Source organism: Stenella coeruleoalba, assembly GCF_951394435.1.
Source record: "Stenella coeruleoalba genome assembly, chromosome: 14".
Taxonomy (NCBI): domain Eukaryota; kingdom Metazoa; phylum Chordata; class Mammalia; order Artiodactyla; family Delphinidae; genus Stenella; species Stenella coeruleoalba.
In genome coordinates, this window is record NC_137160.1 from 68627581 (window position 1) to 68649334 (window position 21754).

General features: G+C 43.1%; 1 protein-coding gene across 5 annotated transcripts in view; it reads left to right on the top strand.

The window, feature by feature from the left end:
* Positions 1-21754, top strand: part of TTC28 (tetratricopeptide repeat domain 28) — a 594505-nt gene that overhangs the window by 496533 nt on the left and 76218 nt on the right. For all 5 annotated transcript variants that reach the window (XM_079943481.1, XM_079943479.1, XM_079943480.1 and 2 more), the window contains one exon: positions 2154-2319. In XM_079943481.1, coding sequence (XP_079799607.1) covers positions 2154-2319 — 166 coding nt within the window. The remainder of the gene's footprint in view (positions 1-2153; positions 2320-21754) is intronic.

Consider the following 21754-nt stretch of genomic DNA (forward strand, 5'->3'; position numbering starts at 1 on the left):
ACTAGGTTGTGAAAGTCTAGTGAATAGAGGTGGGAGAGGTGCATTACCATAGATCAGATCAAGGAGCTAATGTCGGCTTTCAGCAAATCTTCCGCCACGGTGGTAGTCCGTGGTGGGGCATTCAATTAATAAGACAGCCCAGCTTTCTCATTCCCCCAAGAAATCACGGCTCCTTGCTGGTGAATGTGGAAGCATTTATCAAGGACAACTAAGAGCAGGAGGATTAATTTCACCAGCAGCCCTATTTTTAGGCAGCTGTTGTTCATTAGCTAATAAAGTAATAAGTCCGAATGAGTTCTTTCTAGATATGATTTAATAATTGTGACCCTTTGTCATGGTACAGTTAAAGAGACTAAAATGATAATGGCAACTCTGTCACAGTATATAAATGAAGTCTTATGCTTGAAATTTCTGAGTTTAGCAAAACCCATTTTTAACCAGTTCATTTGTAAATCTATTTCAGAAGTAAAAATCCCCTTTGATTAAATCAGGATTAAATGTTCAGGCTTTAACAGTTTCACTAAATACAGAACCACTAATTAGCTGTTAGGGCCATATTTTTTGCATAACAAAATGCTGATGGTTTTACCATGCTGGAGACATACCAGATCCAATTAGAGTTTATTGACTGGGGAAGTGGATCTTGTAATTGGGAATCTTGAAGAATGGGCTTCTTGAATATCTGTAAGCCAATTTCAAAAAGTTCAACTGCCAAGGAGAACTGACAAGATTTTCTTGATTACGTTTCTGTCCCTTTGATTTAAAAAGAAAATGATGGCTGGATGACAGATCTGAGATGCTTCCTGGGTTCTGATTACATTCTGAGAATGCCTGTATGTTCTATGCTTCAGCCTCACTTCTTTTTTTTTTTTTTCGCGGTACGTGGGCCTCTCACTGCTGTGGCCTCTCCCGTTGCGGAGCACAGGCTCCGGACGCACAGGCTCAGTGGCCATGGCTCACGGGCCCAGCCGCTCCGCGGCATGTGGGATCCTCCCGGACCGGGGCACGAACCCGTGTCCCCTGCATCAGCAGGCGGACTCTCAACCACTGTGCCACCAGGGAAGCCCCAGCCTCACTTTTTATAATTTTACCCTTAATTCCATGTTTTTTATGAGCTTTCCATAAAGAACATTCTTGCCTCTGACCTTTTTATGCTAAAGGTTTTAAGTTGTGGTGTTCATGATGACTTGGTGAGCGTCGTGCACCGTGGGATGAGTCCCCATGTATCCCAGCCCCCGGAGGGCCCTGATGCTCAGGAGGACACAGCTGATGATGGAGGCATTGAGCTCTTTCTCTTGGTGGTTGTTATGTTTTGGGAACATGATTTGACAGGTGGTATATCCAAATCCCTGTAACAATGAGCCATGTATAATGAGGTTTCTATTGTTTCTCTTTCCATTTCTCTTTGCTCTTAATGAGACTCTGAAGCTTTCACCAGGGCTTTAATCCAATCAGAGAGGACGAGCATTTTCCAGGGCTGACATACCTCATCACCATTTGAGAATATGTCCTGTGTTTATTGCTAGAAAACCACTACGGATTGCCTCAGTTTCATACAGCTATCATTTTTTGCTCCTTTAATCCATTAATGACCATTGACCAGTTGGTCTTATTTAAAGATGGTTTAAAATTTTTTTATCTGGCCTTTACACTACATATTTATTTTGATTTGCTTTTGTGAAACGAAAGGTCTTTGAGTAACACAGTTTCCTTTTGGCTAGCTATATTTTTTGTCAGGAGTTCAGTTTCTGAGGAGAATGCACCATGGCATGCTCGTGCACTATTTCTGAAAGGAAACTTTCCCTGTTTGGTGCTTCTGAGAAGCATCTATTTTGAAATACGTGAACTGATGTGAACTAATCATCATTCCAGGAGCTTCTGAATATATGTCGTCAAAATCAAAAGCCCTGTCTTGAATTCCCTGTTTTCAAGCACCAAACCTTCTGGTGAAAGCTGTAAAAAGCGTAGTGACCAGGCTTCTGAAAGCCCTCTTGACACCTTGGATTTCAGGATTTCTTCACATGGTTTGGAGGACAGCATGCTTGTCAAAGAGGTCACCTAGCATCGACCTTGCTGCCCACTGTCCTCCGCCTTCCCTTCCCCAACCCCAATCATGTATAACGTTGGCTGTGCCTGTGCCTGTCTTGTTTCAGGGATTCTGAAGTTTCACGAACACTACCTGGGAGACAACACGGTGGAAAACTCCAGTGACTTCCAGGCTGGCAGCAGCACAGCCCTTCCAACAGCCACCAGCTCGGCCCTAGAGCAGCACATCGCCAGCGTCCGGGAGGCCCTGGGTGTGGAATCTTACTACTCAAGGCAAGTAGTGCGGTGCTTCCAATCCCACCTTCAGATATAATCTCAGGGGTTTTCGTTTGTTTTCTCTTTTGTAAACGTCCTACTTGAGCTAATGGAAGAAATCTTCTAGAATTCACACATTGTGCTCAGTCTATTCACAGTTGCTGCAGCAGAAACAAATACACGTCTCTGGAGTGCAAACCCCTCAGCAGGATGTCTGTATTATTTTTGGTAATTTCCTTTCAGACAAGGAAGGGCCTTATCAGACATGCCCATTTTCTAAGATGGGTTTGTAGAATGTTTAAACATAAACACGACTTCGAATTTAACATATTAGCTAATTAAAACTGAGATGCTTTTTTGGTTATAAACAGATTCATGATGAGTTTGTTTCTACTATAGCTGAACGCCTGTTTGAGAATGTATTACCAGTGACAGGATCTGTGCCTTGAGGGGCTGAGGTGAAGGAAGTTGAACTCCCAATATCGAGGATGGGGAGGAAAATTGCTTTTTTGCAAATATTTTAAAAGTTATATACTCATGGAAATGTCTTATCGTGATTGGCTATTTTATGTATAGAAAATAATTTACACAAGGACCCTGCTTCTGGGAAAATGGAAAGAAGAGAGTCCCTTAGAGCTGGGTCATAGCCAGATTTCCCAGGCATCTCAGTCCCCCATCCTGTGATTAACAAATGTTGAGAAGATCCGTGTCAGAAAATCTGCTGTGTGAACTGGTGTCAGGTCCCAAGGACATCTGCTTTTCTCTTGAATGATTTCTTTTGTAATCATGAAAATCCTAAGATATCGCTGTGATTTCTTTAGAGATGCTTAACTCAGACTCCCCGAGTGTGTGGTAGTCATTGCCAGCAGCTGGATTGATCTTTGGGTGTTTATGAAGTCTAAGATAAGCTCTTAGATGAAAAGTAACCATTCGATAATGGAATGTCAAGGCAGGAAGGGGCTCTGGTGGTCATCTAGGCCAGCTCCTTATTCGGCACCGAAATGGGACTTGCCGACAGTGAGTGTCAGAGCTGGGATCAAAACAATCTAGATCTCACCCAGACTCCCGGGCCGGTGCTTGTTCTGCTTTTAATTATCAAAATTAATATCATACTTGAGACAATAGCCAAAGCATGTAAGAATGTCATCTCTAGCTTCTGTTTTTATGAAGCATGAACAGGCGTCAGCCACATGCACACACTGTTGTCCTATTTCTCCCACGGCTGCCGTGCGTCCTGGAGCATCCCTATCCTTAACACTGGGTAATGGTGTGGTGTTCACAGGGGCTTCACAGTGTGGGAACCCCACGAACTTGGAAAGTAAGGCTACTCCCTGAGATTTAATTATAAATGACCATAAAATAGGTTAGGCCAGGGGTACACAGAACTGCTTCAGCAGACAGAAAGGCGCTTAGGCTAGGCTGACTAATCTGTAACCTGATCAAAGGTATTGCATATCCAAAGCGAGTGTTAGAGGGGAGGGGATGGCCAGCAGTAGAAACACAAAAAAAGGGAGCAAAAGCAGGGCAGACTGTAGCAGTGCCCATTTCTGACACTGTGAAAAGGGGGAGAGAATCTTGGCTAAGGGACTCCAAGTCCCATTGGAAGGCTGTTCTTGTGGTGGACTTTGCTGTCATTATGCTCTCATCCTTCCTGCCTTCCCTTCCTTCTACAAATATTTGAGTGTCTGCTATATGCTGTGTCTACTAGAGATGGGGGAAAGAGTGATGAATGAGGCAGGAATAGCTCCTGCTCTCAGGGAACTGAAAGAAAGTAGACACAGAGCATATACAGTCTTGTAATGAAAATCATTGTAAGTATTTAAATGAAAATGCAGGGCGTAGTGAAAATGTATAAGCAGGGGTGGGGAAACCTATACTGGAAGTTGGGGAGGCTTCCTTGAGGAGGGGGTTTTTGAGCTGAGCTCAGAAGGATGATGAGAAATAAAGTAAATGACGGCCACCCCAGGCAGGATGTGCAAGGTCTGCAGGAGGAGACCTCTCAGGCTATCCCTGTCCCTTCCCTTGTTCAGGCCTCTGCTTTCTGGTTATCATTTGGTTTCTCATGACATATACTTGCAGATATAAAATGTACCTAACAAACTGGCATTCTGGTTTGTACCACTCTACGACCTTGGTTAATGAAAATGAGCTCCCAAGAGGCAAAGCCTCTTTGAGCACGTTAACAACAGCAGGTTTTCAAGCTTGTAAGACCACAGTCCAGAGCTTGAACTGAGATGAAATTGTGAAGGGACCCGGGTGTGCGATGCCTGCCATCTGAAACCCTGCCCGTGTAGAGGTGCGCTTCTCTCTTACTGCAGCGTGGTGGCCACAGCCAGGGCATTGCAGTCCACACAAACCACTGAGAGGGCTCAGTCTGTGTGAAAATACAGATTTCTCTTGATCCCAATTTTCATGTACCTAGGTTAAAATTCATCATGAGAAGGAAGGGGGTTACCCTTTGACTCTTCCCAGCACCCCTCCTGTTGGACACCATGGTTTAACTCCAAACCACGGTGCCTCAGCAGTTCTTTTTTTTTTTTTTTTTTTGTGGTACGCGGGCCTCTCACTGTCGCAGCCTCCCCCATTGCGGAGCACAGGCTCCGGACGCACAGGCTCAACGACCATGGCTCACGGGCCCAGCCGCTCCGTGGCATGTGGGATCTTCCCAGACCGGGGCACGAACCCGTGTCCCCTGCATCGGCAGGCGGACTCTCAACCACTGGGCCATCAGGGAAGCCCTCAGCAGTTCTTTTATATGATACTGGAGGTTGACTAAGTTTGCTTCCTGGTGCCTTCTGAATTAAAAAAATGACTTTTGGGTTATAGTTCAGCTCTTCTTCAATGGCAGGGAGAGAGGAAGCACTGTAACTTGCTTCTGTTTTATCTTTTCCCTTAATCTTTTCCCCTCTACCTTGTACAGAAAGCTCACAAGTTGGGATGAGTCCTCAGAGGTCTCTAGGATGTTGAGTGGCTTGACGCTCAGGATGAATTTGGAGGGCTGCCCTCAGTAGCTTCAATCCCCAGTTTGAAAGGCAGAAGTGAGGTCTTTTCTGTTGCTTTGGACTAGTCTTATTAGAAATTGGTTCATCTTTTGTGAACTTAAACTCAAGTTCTTGATTATGATATTAAAACTGAATACTTTAGTGGCATGGTTTGAATTCACTAAAGTGGAGTTTTTTGTGAGACTGGCTTCTGCCTCAGTTTCAAGAAAACATTTCAGTGACAGCTAAATTATTTTTCATCTATAAAATTAGTAAATATTTTTAAAGTGTGGATGCAGTGAACAGTCTCATACTCTAGGGATATAAATTGGTTTAGCCTTTCTAAAAATAATTTGCCAATAGTATGAGAAATCTTAAAAATGGGCCTTTCGACCCCAAAATTCTCATTTTAGAAATGGAGTAAAGATGTATACATAGGAATATTTATAATAGTTCTATATATTATAGAAGAAAACAACTGAAATATCCATAATTATTGAATGTTAAATTATTTTATATCAATATAATACTATTTATATCAATATAATATTATGTTGCAATTAAAAACATGTTTACAGAGAATTTTTAAGCACATAGTCAAATATTTGTGACAAAATAGTAAGTGAAAAAATAAGATTAGAATTATTGTATATAGTATAATTCAAATTTTGTAATATATACAAAATACTGATATGAAAAGTAAGAAAAAGTCCTTGGAAGGAAATAGCCCATAGTGTTAGGGGCAATTACAGGTGGATGATGGAATTATAGATGCTTGGTATTTTATTCTTTGTACTTTTCCTTATTTTCAGTTTTTTAACAATGAACATGTATTATTTTTAAAGTCAAAAATAAATAGCCATGTATAAACAACTCTGCAGTTCAAAGAGAAAAAAAGAAGCCTTTCTGTAATTTCAATTTACAGAGAATAAAATCCATGTTTTGGAGCCTGACACCACAATCTAGTTGCAGGAGGGCAATCTGGGTTTCTTTTCTGTTCTTGCCTCTTCGTGAGCGCCATGCTCCAGCTACCACACCTTCCTCTCTGTTCTCTAAATGTACCCTGTGACTCCCCCCTCCACTCTAGCTCAGGCATATTTAACCTCTGGATCTGTAGCTGCAGCTGCCCACTAACCAAAGCTGTCTCGGTATTTTCCAGGTATCTCTAGTCTAATATATCTAAAGGCCAACTATTTCTCCCCCAAATCAGTCACTCTAATGCACCACATTAGCAGATCTTGAGTTCTCCTTAGACAGTTTGGACCATGTGTCTTTCTCAAATGCAAACCTCCTGCCCCTGGCTGTGGGGTGACACCACCCTCCATGGCCATACAGCATCTGGCCCCTTCGAAACTCTCCAGCCTGTTTCTAGGGGTTTTTGGGTCAAAGTTCTCCCTGAACCACTGCTGCTACCTCCCCTCTGCCCTTTCTGCTCCCTCTCACGGCCTTCCAGTCCCCTTCAGTCAGAGTGACCTTTCATAGATGTATTGGGACTGTGTTTCCTTTTTTTCCCACCCATCCCAGAGCTCCCCCATCACACTTTATCCCTTCAAAGGTTCTGATGGTCTTCAGACTCCAGCTCACATTCCTCACACTGGCCTGTAAGCCCATGTGATCTGGCTTCTGTCTGTCCCTTGAATGACACCTCTAGTTCTTCAGTTTGGCATCTCCCTGTGGCTGCCCCAGCCTCCATTCACTGCCTAGGGTAAATCAAGGGCTTTCCCATCTTAAAGTTTTGCACATGCCCTTCCTTCTCTCTGTAAAGTTCTGTCCACGGCTCTTGGTATGACTGGTTCCTTCTCAACCTTCAAGTTCCTACTTAAATGATAGCTCCTCAAAAAGGACTTTCAGAAGCTTCACTGTCAGGTTTATTCACCTCTTCATACCCAGGCCCTCAGGCAGTCCTGCAACATAGTAGATGTTTATTAAAAGTTTGTGTGAACAGCCAACTGATTCTGTGAATGAAATACTTCTCCCTTCTCCCAGAACTGTCCTTCTACTTTTCCTGTAGACAGTCTAATCTCCCTTTAGATCCCTGTTCAAATCTCACAGTGTTTCTATCAGGACCACCCAATCCCTGTAAGTCTAAATCAGTCTTTGCTGTTCTCTGTGGTCGCTACCAATAGCAATTATTTCATTCTTCCTTGTTTCATAATCACCTGATTTGTGTGTCTTCCCAAGCAGATGGTGATGCCATGGAGAGCAGGTGCAGTGTCCTTCTCTCTGAATTCTCACTGTCTTAACACAGTGCCTGGCCCACAGTGAGACATCAGTGAATTTGAAATTTAGTCACCAGAAGGTGTGCTGTGAGCAGACTCTGTGCTTATGCTGGGCTGGCTCACTGATTCTCTTTTTCTTGTGGATGTAAAGTACACAGTGTGCCCCTAGAAATTGAGTCTTGGTGCCTGAGGGAACACCTTCATTCAATTACCCACAGTCTGGCCATATCCTTGTTATTCTGCAGACCATTTTTGCTGTCCTTAACGGCATCTTGCTGCTAAAAGGAAGTACAGTGCTACAAAGGAGTTTCTGAAAATGGATTTAAAATAAAAGAACTGCTTTTATTAAGTGTTTAATAAGAACCTCCAGTCCCTTCTTCCCTGATCAAAAGAAGCATAGATTGAAACCACCGTATAGAATACGAAACTCCCATAAGAGAGATGTTATGAATTTCAGAGCACATCTTCAACTTTTAATTCTGATATTTAGCCAGAGTCTTGCTGCTTCCTGGGCACCTGGGATGGCACAGTGGCACTTTGGGGAAGCTAAGCTGACTGGTTAGAACACTAGCAGGGCCGTGTTCAGTGGTAGGTCTGGTCTGAAAGGTGTGCTTCCTCGGGGGTTCTAAATAAATTGCAATTGTAGACTGCCCTGATAATAGGGTAAATATTCCTTCATTGTAAATGAATACGAAACCTTGATAAACTATAGCTGTTAACGATTTTTTTCTTTTGGTGCTTTTCTATATTGCTAAATTTTCTACAGTGAAAGTTATTTTTATAATCAAATGTATTTTCTTATTTCAAAACACATATTAATTTAGATTGCACCAATTCATAAATGCTGATGACTCCAGTTGGTTCTAGCCTGATAACACAGGGCAACTGTTAACAAGTCTGACAATCCCAAGTGTTGGAGGAGATGTGGGTCCACAGGGTATATTATATGTGGCTGGGAAGAAAGTAAATCGGCATGATGCATTGGAAGATGGTTTGGCATCACCTTCTGAGCTGCGTATTTGCATACCCTTTGACCCAGGTACACACCTTAGGTGTAATATCCAAGAGAGGATCTTGTACGTGAGCAAGAATTTTCAGAGCTTCACTGTAAACAATAGCAAAGTCCTGGAAACCCCCACATGCCATCAGTGAGAGAATGGATGAGCAGTTAGTCCCCAAATGGAATATTAGGCAGCAGACAAAAGAGATGAGTCATAGTGAACCCCAAAATGTGCCTAAATCTTAGAAGTATAATGTTAAGTGAAAAAGTAGGTCCCAAAATACTACCTATAGGATGACACCCTTTTGATAGAGTTAAATCAAATAAAAAAATACTTTTAGGAATATAGCTAGATGCAATAAAACTTGTGTGGAAAGGACAGGTAGGGAATGATGGCCATGGGATTTGGGATGGCAGTAGCCTTAGTCTGGGAAGGGGAGGATGGGTTCTGGGGGAGGCAACAAATGGTTAGATGTCAGTTATTCTCTGTTTTTTGTTTTGGCTGGTGGGTTTGTGAGTACTTATTACATTATTAAAAATTACTCAATAAATACATGAAAACAGGCTGTTCATTGATCAATGATGAACCAAAGATTATGATTAATTCAGTTCCAAAGAGATTTCCCACCCTCCATCTCCACTAAAAGAGGAAAAAAAAAGACTGTTTTTTTTTAAACAAATGAATTGCAAAAGCAAGATTGCAACTAGGACACATTTAGTGGATATAAATGGATACTTGATAAACTGACTTAAATTATTTGTATCTGTTCTTTTAAGCAAGTACCCAAGCACTGGTCATTGCTACATCGTTGGTTTATTTTAAATTACAGTGCGCCTTTGAAAATTTAAAACTATATTTACGGGACTTCCCTGGTGGCGCAGTGGTTAAGAATCCGCCTGCCAATGCAGGGGACACAGGTTTGAGCCCTGGTCCGGGAAAATCCCACATGCCGTGGAGCAACTAAGTCTGTGCGCCACAACTACTGAGCCTGCCCTTTAGAGCCTGTGAACCAGAACTACTGAAGCCTGCACGTGCTAGAGCCCATGCTCCGCAACAAGAGAAGCCACTGCAATGAGAAGAAGCCTGTGCACCGCAACAAAGAGTAGCCCCTGCTCGCCGCAACTAGAGAAAGCTCATGTGCAGCAACGAAGACCCAATGCAGCAAAAATAAATTCATTAAAAAAAACCCCACTATATTTACAATATTTTCTAATTCTGGCAAATTGCTAATCAAGGCTGACCTCCCAATTAATCCAAACTAGTAAGGTTTTATTTTACAAATCAAATATTTTTACCCCAAATTTTTTTTCAGAATTCTGTGGAATAAAAGTGGATATAATATTTTGGGGCATTTATTTTGTCCTTCAAAACAAAGAGTTTCCAATTGCATTCTAAATTAGGGTAGTGCCATTTTGAAAATATATTATGAGCATGTAGTCAGTCTGTGCCAGAGCTGGTCCTGAGCCTGGAAATATATGCATGAATAATGGCAGGAATTCTTGGCCTTACAGTAGCTCACAGTGTGGAACATGCAACAGATGTGTAAATTATCAATCCACCATGTGCGAAATGCTATGATAAAGGTCTAAAAAAGTAGGCCATGCCTTGATCTGCCTACTTGGGGGCAAGGCAGTAGTTCAAGAGGTTTCCTGGGAGGTGACATTTGAGCTGGGCCCTGAAGAGTGAGAGGAGCCATCACAGGCAGAGGCAGTTCCTCACCCAGCAAGGGCACGGAGGAAGAAAAGGGCCAAGGCGTTCAGGTGATGAGTGGTTGTTGCAAGAGGAGGGCTCCCATCATTTGCTGCAGGAATTGTAGTCTCTACGTCACAGCTGCTCAGCTGCTGCCTCCAGAGGCCCACCTTTTTCTTGTAAGATACCAAGTCCGGCTCCCTTTCTGATAGGGTGGGTTTGCCTGGCTGAATCTCTTATGTCCTGTCTTCTTGTGACACGGCTCAGTTCCAAAGGGCAGGCCTTATCTCTGAGGTGACTCGCTCAGGCTCAGCTGTATCTGTTTGAGGGGAAAAAAAAGATGATGCCAGGTTAGGGATTAGAGCACTTGAAGAGACACAGCTGCAGAAATGAGTGGAATGCTCTGTAGACTCTGGTCTTATGCCCCTGATTCCTGAATTTGGATTCCTTCCAAAGAGCTGAGTACAAAATGAGTACAGAAGGCTCTGGTAAGCTTCTTAGTGTAATTCAGCAGCTTAGCGAGAAGGATAAGTGTAGCTGGTCTTTCTGTATGACCTCTGAAATAGCCTAAGTTGAATCCCCTTTTGTATTTCTCATGCACTTTTTAAAAGCAGAGTTCTTGAAATTGCTAGATATGAGTTTTCCCATTATTCATGGGAGGGATAATCTGGTGAATGGTAGAATCAGCCTGAAGACAAAAAGCAGACAGTGGTGATACAGGGAAAACCGTTTGTGCCTGTCATTGAGCAAGTGTGGGGCCCCCGGGCCTGGAACTGTGAATGGCTTGGGCTTCCCTGGGCCAGGGGCTGACACTTCGGCAACCTGGGCCACAGGGCAGGGGCCCCTCTGGTGGGTGTCATGGAGCCCTGGCAAGGGCACTATTGGACACCAGACACTTTTATGTCTTGCCCCAGATCCTTTGTTCATGGTCCCAAAGCTTGGAACAACATTTCTGTTGGAACAAGGGCTGGGGGAGAAGGGGTGGGGTGAATCCACTGACCAATCCAGTCACTGCTTCCCCTCAGGTCCACATCAACCTTGGCTGGCTGTTGCCGTAACCAATTTTATAAAAATTCTTTGAACTAATCAAATCTCAATATCTCTGACTTTGTACCTCCTGCCCTTTGCCCCAGTGAAATTCCCTGGCCTTTTCTTTCTGATTGATTCTGTGTAGCTTTATCTAACAATCAATATTTAAGACATTTAATATATAACTCTTGACTTATCTTGCTTTGGGAAAATAACCTCAGTATAGCCACCACGTTCCTCTTTGAACTGGCTAAAATAGGTATTGTTTTCATCCCTTTGTACTTTTATCATTTGAGCACAGTGGTAAGGAGGCCCTGGAGAGGTGCCGTCCTTAAAGGAGCACATTTTACCGTGTCAGACCCACAACTCACACTGTGCTGGTGAGGTTTTCCTCTAGTAATGCCATGTAGCACCTCAAAATTTCAGAGACTTATACCACAAACATGTATTCCTTGCTCTGGGTCTGCAGGTCAGCTGGGGTGGTTCTGCTTTAGGCAGGCTGTTGGGCTTAGGTCCCTGTGTCTCGTCTTTCTGTGACTGGTGGTGACCAGACAACACTCAGAGCAGAAGTCAGGATCACAAGAGACCAAGCAAAACAATCAGGCACATTTAAAGCCCTGCTCACCGCTCACTCCTGTTCCATTGGCTAAAGCAAGTCATGTACCAAGCGGGACAGCGATGGATGGGAGTCTCTCCCGAAATGACTGTGTGCTGAACAGTGGCCCAGCCCCCCACTCCTACCACCCCTGGAGACTGGGGAGAGACGGGGATGATGTTCTCTCAGGCTTCATGCTCCTGTTCCCTGCAGCTTCTGATGTGGACCACTTTCTGCTTCTCTCTCTCCCTTCTGAACACAGCGCACACCCAGGTGTGCAAGTGCTCCTCCGTCTCCTCTGATGGCTTCTCATCTTCCTCTTGCTCTGACACTGTGGGCATTTCCCCTCGCTCACACTTGGTTACTGGGCTTTCCCTTGGAAATGTAGTCTTCCTCACGGACACAGATGTGCATGCCTGGCCCAGTGTCTCACTTGATTTCTAGGCTTGACCTTCCCCCTGTATACAAGCAGGTCCCCTGGAAATCACCTCAGGCTCAGCACATCCAAAGTCATACCTTTTCTCAGGTAGCACCCCAATCTACTTCACCTTTATTTCCAGTTTTTCCTATTTATTTTAAAGTCTCCATCTTTTCCCCCCAAATTCCTTAATTTTGAGGCCTTTGAATCATGTGTCCTTAAATTTCCCTCCCCTTCATTGCTGTTTATGTAATCTGTCACTAGCTCTGATCTTACCCATTTGCTTCTAGAATCCCCCTTTCTTCTCTTCTGCTCTGGGCCAGGCTCTTATAAGAACATGTCCACGCTACCAGCCTGGCTGTCTGCCTCCTGCCTCCGCCTCCTCCTCCTTCAGTTCTCCTGGCCCTCTGCTGATTGAGAAGTTTTCCAAAAGCTCCACTGTCATCTGACTGCTCCTGCACACATCATAGCCTACAGGGAATGCTGGTGGCCAAGGAGTCCCTGAGATGAGTTGGTCATCAGGCCCCATTGTTCCATACGGCTCATCCCACTCCAGCTCCTGGAGTCAACCCTCTGTTCCCACAGGGGCCAGGTTTGTCCCCCACCACCTCCACACCATGCACATTCCCCTGAATTTGCAATTACTGTCTTCTTCTGCCAGTGTGGGATCCCCTGGAGTTCTGTCTCCCGGGGCATCGCTTTTCCTGGAGGTCTTAAGCACACATTAAAGGCAGGATTTGCTTGCACAGGTGGGTAGAAGCCAAAGTGGGGGAAAGTATTAAGGGAGAGGACAAGGTAGGGGATACGTGCTGGGGCTTTCCCCTTGTCTCTACTCTCAACCAGGATTTAGAAAAGTCTGGGCACATAGTACATAGAACTCTGATGTATGCTAGTTGGGTAACTAGAATTAAATAGGACAAATTGGTTCAGTCCCAATGGTGATGTCCCTGAATAGTGATCGTGTCTAGTGATCGTGTCTTATCTCTACACTCCAGCTCTTAACAGTGCCTGGTACCTAAGAGGCCCTCAATGAATGTTCCCTGGATGAGTGAATGAGTAAAGGAGGGAGAGAACAAACTGCTGGGGACTGGGAGGACTGCTTCCCCTGAGCACATGGTCAGTATAGCATCCTTAATGTAAGGTCAGTGTGGCATCATCAATGTAGCAAAGCATGACACAAGTGAGAGCATGTTTCATAGTTACTTCTCATGTTGCTGTAGCCCTTTTCTTCCCACTTCTACCCCTGTGAAAGCACAGTATTACCCTCAACACTCAAAGAGGTGGACTTACCCAGATCAGATAATTAGTGCAGACTTTGAACTAACATCCACATTACAAAACTTGGCCCCTAGGCCAGCACATGAAACTCATGTGAGTCTCAGTAACACATTAAACTAGTTAAGGCTTCAAAAGTAATGAGATGTTCTTTGCTGGCTTTTGATAGACTTATGCTAATGCAGTGAGGAGTCACCGTTAATAAACAGGGAGTGGCAGAATTGATTTAAGGACCTGCCACTTCCAAAAACATACTGTCTGATGGAGACAAATTTATCATCGTAAACTAGTCTTTTCCTTTATTCCTGTGTGTGCTGCTCATCCCCCTGCTAATTAGAGACATCAGGAAATAACACTTCATTTTCTGGCAGCCCTCATAGAAGCTTCCTGCTTTTCAGAGGGACTGGGTCCCTTCTCATCTCCGGAGTCGGCCCGTAGCTGTCCTGCCCTCGTCCCCTCCCTGCCTCCGCTCCAGGGCCTCCTGCGAGCCTGTCACTGATATGGGCTTCAGTTCATTTTCTGTGTCCTCATCTCCAGCCTCACAGGTGGATCAAGCAACAGTGGATGCTTCCACCTAAAACTAGAAGTTGGATTGACACATCCCATCCAAGAAATGATAGAGCCATGGAATAACTTTAAGATCTCACTATAAGTTAATATATACATTTACTAATTTAGACTGATGAGGTTGACACTGTGTGTGTCTTGTATTGATTATCACCTCAAGGTTGGAGACGGCCTTTCTTGAGAAGATTAAATGGAAAGACCGAGTGATATACAACATTGATTTCCTAGCCATTGATTTAGCTAGCCACTCCAGACTTGGGTGCCACATCCCTGTAGAGAACTAAGACAGCTTTTTGGGGTTTCCAAAAAAGCTATTTGTTAGGTCTGTGTAGTTTTAGTGTTGTGGGTTTCTACTGTTTCCTTCTATCTCAGCACCTTGTAGGTTTCATTCTTGGCTGCCCTAATCACAGTATTATTTATTGTATGGAGTTCATTTTGTAATGTCTCTCTCTCTCACCAGACTAGAAGTCCATTGAGTGGAGGGATTGGGTTGTCTGATCCACCATCAGTACAGTACCTGGAACGTGGTCAGCTCTCAGGAAATAGTCATTGAATGACTAAATGAAATGGACCTACCTTTTTTTTCTCCCATATAAACACTGTCAATTCATAGTTATGTTAATGCTGAAGTTAGGAAAGTTTCCCATCAATGCTGGAATTGATCTGGCTACACACGAGAAAAAAAAATTTCCAAAGAAGGACACAGATTGAGCAAACTGGACTTAATACTAGAGTGAAATGAGAAAAAAAAAAAAAAGGCAGGGGGGGACTGTATGTGTGTGTGTGTGTGTATACAACCTTTCTTTCAATCAAGCATAAGGGAATGCTTTATTATTATTTTTCTTCTTGTCTGCTTCCTCCTCCTTTAGTCCAATGTTGACTTTTAAGTCCTGGAGAGAAAAACTCTACAGAGTTTATAGTGAGTAAGGACTTTGGATTACAGTGTTTTTGAATGTTGGAAATGGCTAAGTTTAGAAGGATAGAGAATTATAGTTGGAAGACATTTACAAGGAGAAAAAAGCTGTTTGTCTAACTTATCTTTGAAAATTAGTCAAATAGGCAAGAGAATCCAGGTTCTGTAAAATACGAATTGTTTCAGTTTCCCATGGCAGGTAGGATTTTTCAGTATATGCATGCAACTTTGATTTCATCTTACACTGCTAAATAATATTGACAAGCCAGGGTGCATACAACGCCTTGCTGAGTGCTCTGTTATGCCAAGTTAATGCTCATGTTTTAACTCTGACTCCCTGTTAGAACCACTCAGCTTGCTTCTTTTGGGAAAGAAGAGAGAAATGGCCTCTGTGGCTGATAGCAGCCATGTGCCAGACACAGGCATACATACTTTGCTAGATGTTTGCGACATCCTCTGAGGTGGTGATTGTGGTCCCATTTTACATAGCAGAAAGCCTAAAGAAACTCAGAGCCATTCAAGGAATTGTCGGGGGTTCACAGCTAGTTAAATGGTAGAACTGGAACTCAGATGTGGGCCTTAGAAAGGGTTTCTCAGAATCAGAGTGCTATACCTCCTGGGGCTCTAGAATTGCGTTTTCAAATGATTTTGTTTGAGGATGAGAAAAAGACAGACAGAAAATGACCCATTCACTGCCTTTCCAGACTTTTGCTGTCCCTTTGGAGATTTTGGTACACTTGTCTCCTCCCCTTTTGGAAACTTCCATTGAGTCTCCAAGTACTGGGTATTCTCCAGTCTCATTGGTCTCAGCAGTAAAATGGAGCAGAGAGAAATGTAGAAAAATATACAAGATGAAAAAGTAGAGAAATATTCTGTCACAGTGCAATCCAACACAGCATTTAAACAATCTTACTAAGGTGAATTTGAAAGCAAGGAGAATGGTTTCTCACTGAGAAATAAAAGTCCTTTGGCTTAAAGAATATTTTCAAAAAATAAATCCTTCATTACCCAAGGTATTTCTTAAAATGAAAAGAGTACATATCAAGCCGTATCATGAAAGAAGTAATTCAGCAGTCCTTGAGAATTTACCTAGTTTCCATTCAAACATTAAAGTGATTGTTTAATCTTACATACAATTCCCTGAACTCTCCCTAAATAATTGCTTTGGTGATTTTAGCTCAACCTTGAAACAGACTTGCATCTGTTGTATATTTGACTTCATTTGAAAGAAAGAAACAGCTATAAGGAAATAGAGACTTCAGAGGTTTAAACCCTTTGTCCACAGGGACTAGAGGAGAGGAGAGAAGTAAGTGTGTACAAGCCCAGAATGGAATGAGGTATCAGCTCTAACAATAATAATACCACCTGTTCTATAGGTGGACTTTATATAACATCTACCAGGCATCTTCACATATATTCTTCAGATAATCTTTACAGTAGCCCTTGGAGATAGGAAGCACAGCTATTAGGATACCTCTTTTTGGGACAAGGAAGTTGAGCCTCAAAGACTGACTTATCCAAGGTCACAAAGCTAAAGGATAAAGTCGGAACTTGAACCCAGGCCTCCAGGTTCCAGTCTATTGCTCTTTCCAACAGAGCCATTTGTCTCTCTCAAGAGGCAAGTATTTACCGTGGATAAGCTTTTGTTAGATTTGCCAAGGTTCATGCAAAGTCTCTGATTGTAATAGAAGTTTTCCTATGTTTGAGACAGATGGGCATTGCCTGGGATTTGTAACAGTATTTATAGAGATGGAATTTGAGCTGTAATACTGAAGTTCTGAATTATTTTCTGTGTAACACTAAGCTTTCAGATGAGCTAAATTTAAGTCAATAGTATATGAATAAACTGATCTACTTAACTTCTACATGGCTTGGGCATGTGGGTTCCAGGATAAATCTGAAGCTGCATAAATCAAAGTGGGATAAGAGGGACTTCCCTGGCAGTCCAGTGGTTAAGACTCTGTGCTTCCAATGCAGGGGGCGTGGGTTCGTTCCCTGGTTAGGGAACTAAGATCCCACATGCCGTGAGGTGTGGCCAAAACAACAACAACAACAACAACAAAAACCAAACAAACAGAAAACAAAGTGGGATAAGAAACAGGCAGCAGGGAATTCCCCGGCTGTCCAGTGGTTAGGACTCTGTGCTTCCACTGCCGGGGACATGGGTTTGATGCCTGGTCAGAGAACTAAGATACTGCAATCCGCGTGGCATGGCCGGGAGGAAGGGAGGGAGGGAGGGAGGGAGGGAGGGAGGAAGGAAGGAAGGAAGGAAGGAAGGAGATGTCACTTAGTGTGATGCAACTCTAGTTAAAAGAACAGCTCTGAAGGGTTTGCAATTAATATAGTGTGGACAGTTTTAGAAGCATTTTTTCTGAGTAATTTAGCCTTTCAAATAGAGTTTGAAATTTTTTATCCGTTTATTTGTTCAACAGCTATTTGCTTAGTATCCCCATAATGCCAGTTACTGTATCGGGCCCCAAGAATTCAGAGAAAAGACACGTTTCCTGTCCTTAGGAGTTCACAGGCCAGTAGGTTTGTGGGTGTCATGAATAGAGACACTCAAAAGCACAGATGAAAGTTTCACAAAGGTCATTCATCTTCTGGTGGACACCAAGTTTACCTGCCCCCCAATTTTCAAGTCTTTTATTTTCTTGAAGTTGGAATTTTCAGTATTTCATATTACAAGAGATAATGCAGTCACTCTAATTTGTGAGAAATCCAATTATTGAGACATTCATTCATTCAGCAAACATTTGTCCAATGTATACTATGTGTCTGGTTGTCTGCTGTGTATTGGGGTTGCAGAGATGAAACCAATAGATTTCCTGCAGTAAGGAGCTCTCAATCTAAAAGGAGAGAGATGATAAACAAATATGCCCTGTTTGGATTCTGCCACTTATAGTTGCATGATCTTTGGCAAGCAATTTAATCTCATGGACTTTTTGTAACAATAAAATGATAATGCCTGAAAAACAGCAGGAGAGAGCTGGGCACATAAGAAGCCTTCATGTAGTTGCCACTGTCACTTATGAGAGAAGTGGGAGAGGCACACAGAGGTCACAGGAGCCACTTGTGCCTCCAGGAGGGCTTAGTCAGGAGAGGCTTCCTGGAGGAGGTGCTGCTTGAGCTGCATTGGCGATGCAGTGAGTTTTTGCCAGGCCGGCAAGGCAGTGTGAAACCCAGGTGGAGTGTGCAGCATAAGCTGAGGTTTGGGATTTGGGACAGCTGCCACATGCAGGAAGAAGCAAGGAGGGCAGCACAGTTGGAATATCAAGTACAGGGAGAACTTTGACCCAAACACCCCTAGAAACAGGCTGGAGAGGTGTGAAGGGGCCAGATGCTGTGTGGCCATGGAGGGTGGTGTCACTCCAAAGCCAGGGCAGGAGGTTTGCGTTTGAGAAAGGCACATGGTCCAAATTGTCCAAGGAGAACTCAAGATCATTTTGCCCTGTTCTCTCTGAGGCTCTTGGGTTAAATATTCTACATGGTCTGTTATTTTAGGGGAAAAGAGAACCATTTGAAAACCTCCTGGACAGTTAAAAGTCATGTTGAGCATCTGCCTTCAACCTAGAAATATTGTACATACAAGGGAGAAGCCCCACTTTCTAGTTCTAGAGAAAACCAGAAAATTAATATTCTGATTTGGTCCAGCAAATGCCGTAAGAGTAAGTCAAGTATAAAATATGTACATTTCCTGGTAATGTCTTTGATTGTGTTGGCAGAAAATAGCCTATCTTGGGTAAATGTTCAGGGGACAAGCAAGGTTTTAGCTGTGCATAGTCCAAACCAAAATCCCTTCTCTTTAAACCCAGGGCCAGGGCCTGACTCCGTGACAGCCTGCAATATGAAATGGTATCAAATGCTCTTTTTACCCTATTCGCTATTAGAATTAAAGTTGAATACTTTTGCCATGGTATCAGTAAAAATAAAAAAAGAAGACAGTAGGAAGAAATGGTCTCCGTTTTCTGAAGGGCAGATGAGGCTGTGAGGCTTGAGCTGTCTTTAAACACTGCAGCAGCACAGCTGTCAAAGGAGCTCATTCGTCCTCAGTTTAACCATAGAAAACATGTTTTCTTAAATTATTTTGGCCTTATAGGGTGTTTCTTAAATGAAAAATGATCACAGTTAGCATGCCTGACCCTTGTTGGCCCGACAATTTTATGAAGAATAATAATGTTATATGGCAGAGCAGTCTGGAAAGAATGTCAGCTCGCCTCGGTCACAGATTCTCAGTGACCTCGGAGCATATGCTAAGTCAGTGGAGGGCTAAGTATGTAGACTGTGTACTGCGACAGAGGAACCAGTACTTTCTTCGGCATCCACGGGTTTTCACTTCCTTCTTTGGAAGAATCTCATCTTGGTGGGAAGTATAATTACCCTTGCATATGCCACTTTGGGAAGAGAACGTGTGTCCATAATCACTGAAAGGAAATACCCAGTGTGGTCAGAGTCCGTCCTGGCTGGCCTCGTGAGGTTTAGCAGCTGCTGCCAAGACGCCGTGCAAGGGGGGTGGCCTGGTTGGAATACCAGAGGCGTTGTTGGTTTCTGGATGCGATAGGGAAGGCCACACATTCTTGTGTGTAATGTATCAAAATGATGCACTGATGCATTGATAGCTCTCTTAAATGTATCCCCTATTCACATTTTTATTTTAGTTTTTGAATAACTAGTACTTGGTACAAAATTCTAGGGTTCAAAAGAGAAAATGGTGAACAGTCTCCCTCCCATCTCTTTTTCTCACGACCTAAGTCTCCTCCTCAGAGTTGCCAGTGTTCCAGTTTCCCGGGTACCTTCCCAGAGAAAATCTCACCCATTTACTTTTGATACGTCTGTCTCTTGCTGTTTCTTTTTTTTTTCTTTAAGCATGAATTAGTTTTATTTATTTATTTATTTTAAATATTCATTTATTTATTTGGCTGCGCCAGGTCTTAGTTGTGGCATGCAGACTCTTAGTTGTGGCATGCATGTGGGATCTAGTTTCCTGACCAGGGATCGAACCCGGGCCCCTGCATTGGGAACGTTGAGTCTTAACCACTGGACCACAAGGGAAGTCCCTGTCTCTTGCTTCTTGAGGGCAGTGATAGTGTTTGACCATAGGTGTGGTAAAACTACTTTGCCACCTTCATTCTGAACATATAGCTGATATTGAAAGTATATGAAGTTATTTGGGGGAGGGGTGTAATTAGACCTGTTTAACAATAAAATATTAATTTTACATGACATTTTATAGCAGTGAAATATTTTTATTCCATGTCTCATTTTACCCTTATTACAATCTAGAAAATAGATAAGAGTAGGTATTATTATTCCCATTTTACAGTTCACAAAACTTCGGTGAAGAGAAAGTAAGTGCTTTTCATTGTGTCTTATAGCTGATGGGTGGCAGAATTAGATTAGAGATGATTCCCCTTGTGTTCATACTTCTGTCCAGTGTTGCAAGCCTGATTTTAGGGGCATGGATTCTCCATTACTGTATATTTTGAGTTGTAATGGAATCTGTTGTGATTTTAGAAATACTTTGTCTCTTGCTTTCAATAAAATATTCGAACAAGCAATATTGTGAAGGGTTATTAAAGACCTACACTAAGAAAACTATTTCATTGTAACTAGTCTCTGAGCCCTCCTCTCTTTTAGCGTTATGCTGGGTGCCTTACGTATGCCATTTATTGCCATATATTTAATGCCTGGTATTCACCCATTTTACAGTTGAGGAAACTGAGACACAGAGAGATGAAGTAAACTGCCAGTGGTTATACAACTTGAAAGTGGTAGAACTGGAATTCAAATCCAGTTTGTATCTATTTCTGCCATGAAGTGCTGCATCCCCAGATTGGGTGGCCAGAGCAGAAATGATTATTATCTCCATAACACAGATTTTTATTTATTTATTTTTAAATTTATTTTATTTTTGGCTGCATTGGGTCTTCGTTGCTGCACGTGGGCTTTCTCTAGTTGCGGCGAGCGGGGGTTACTCTTCATTGCGGTGCGCGGGCTCTAGGCGTGCGGGCTTCAGTAGTTGTGGTGCGTGGGCTTCAGTAGTTGTGGCTCGCGGGCTCTAGAGCACAGGCTCAGTAGTTGTGGCGCACGGGCTTAGTTGCTCTGGGACATGTGGGATCTTCCTGGACCAGAGCTCCAACCCGTGTCCCCTGAATTGGCAGTCAGATTCTTAACCACTGTACTGCCAGGGAAGCCCCAGATATTTTATTTATTTAAAGATCCAGCAAATGAACATGGGTCTTGATTATTAGCAGTTATTAAAAGATGATAAAAATTCAAGTGTCAAGCTCTAGTTTAAAATACCATAGAATATTAAAGAAGTAAAAGCTTGCTTCCTGCTTTCAGGATGTTACCATCAAGTTGAAGGCATAGAAGTAACACAAATGAGCTTCAGAACATAACATGATCATAAAACCACACTCGGAAACATGGAATCAGAGAGGTTTGAAGTTAGAGGGGCCCGGGAGGTTATTTAGAGACTCCATCCAAGACTGAAGTCATCCCTTTCCCTCTGATTTGTGTGTCAGTGATACCATGAGCCTCCCAAGACACCAAACCCGCAGACATGGAGTTCTAGTACATTCCTTCCACTCCTTCATCTCCAGTCTTCTGAGAAGCAGCCTTGCAAACTAAATTTAAAGCGGCCGTCGCTACTATACCCCTCCCTTGTCCACAGGAAAAGTAATAAGCCCATGTCTGTCCTTTCACCTCCATGTCCAACCCTGCCAACCATGCTTCCCCTGGTTCATATCCTGTCAAATGTGTGCGG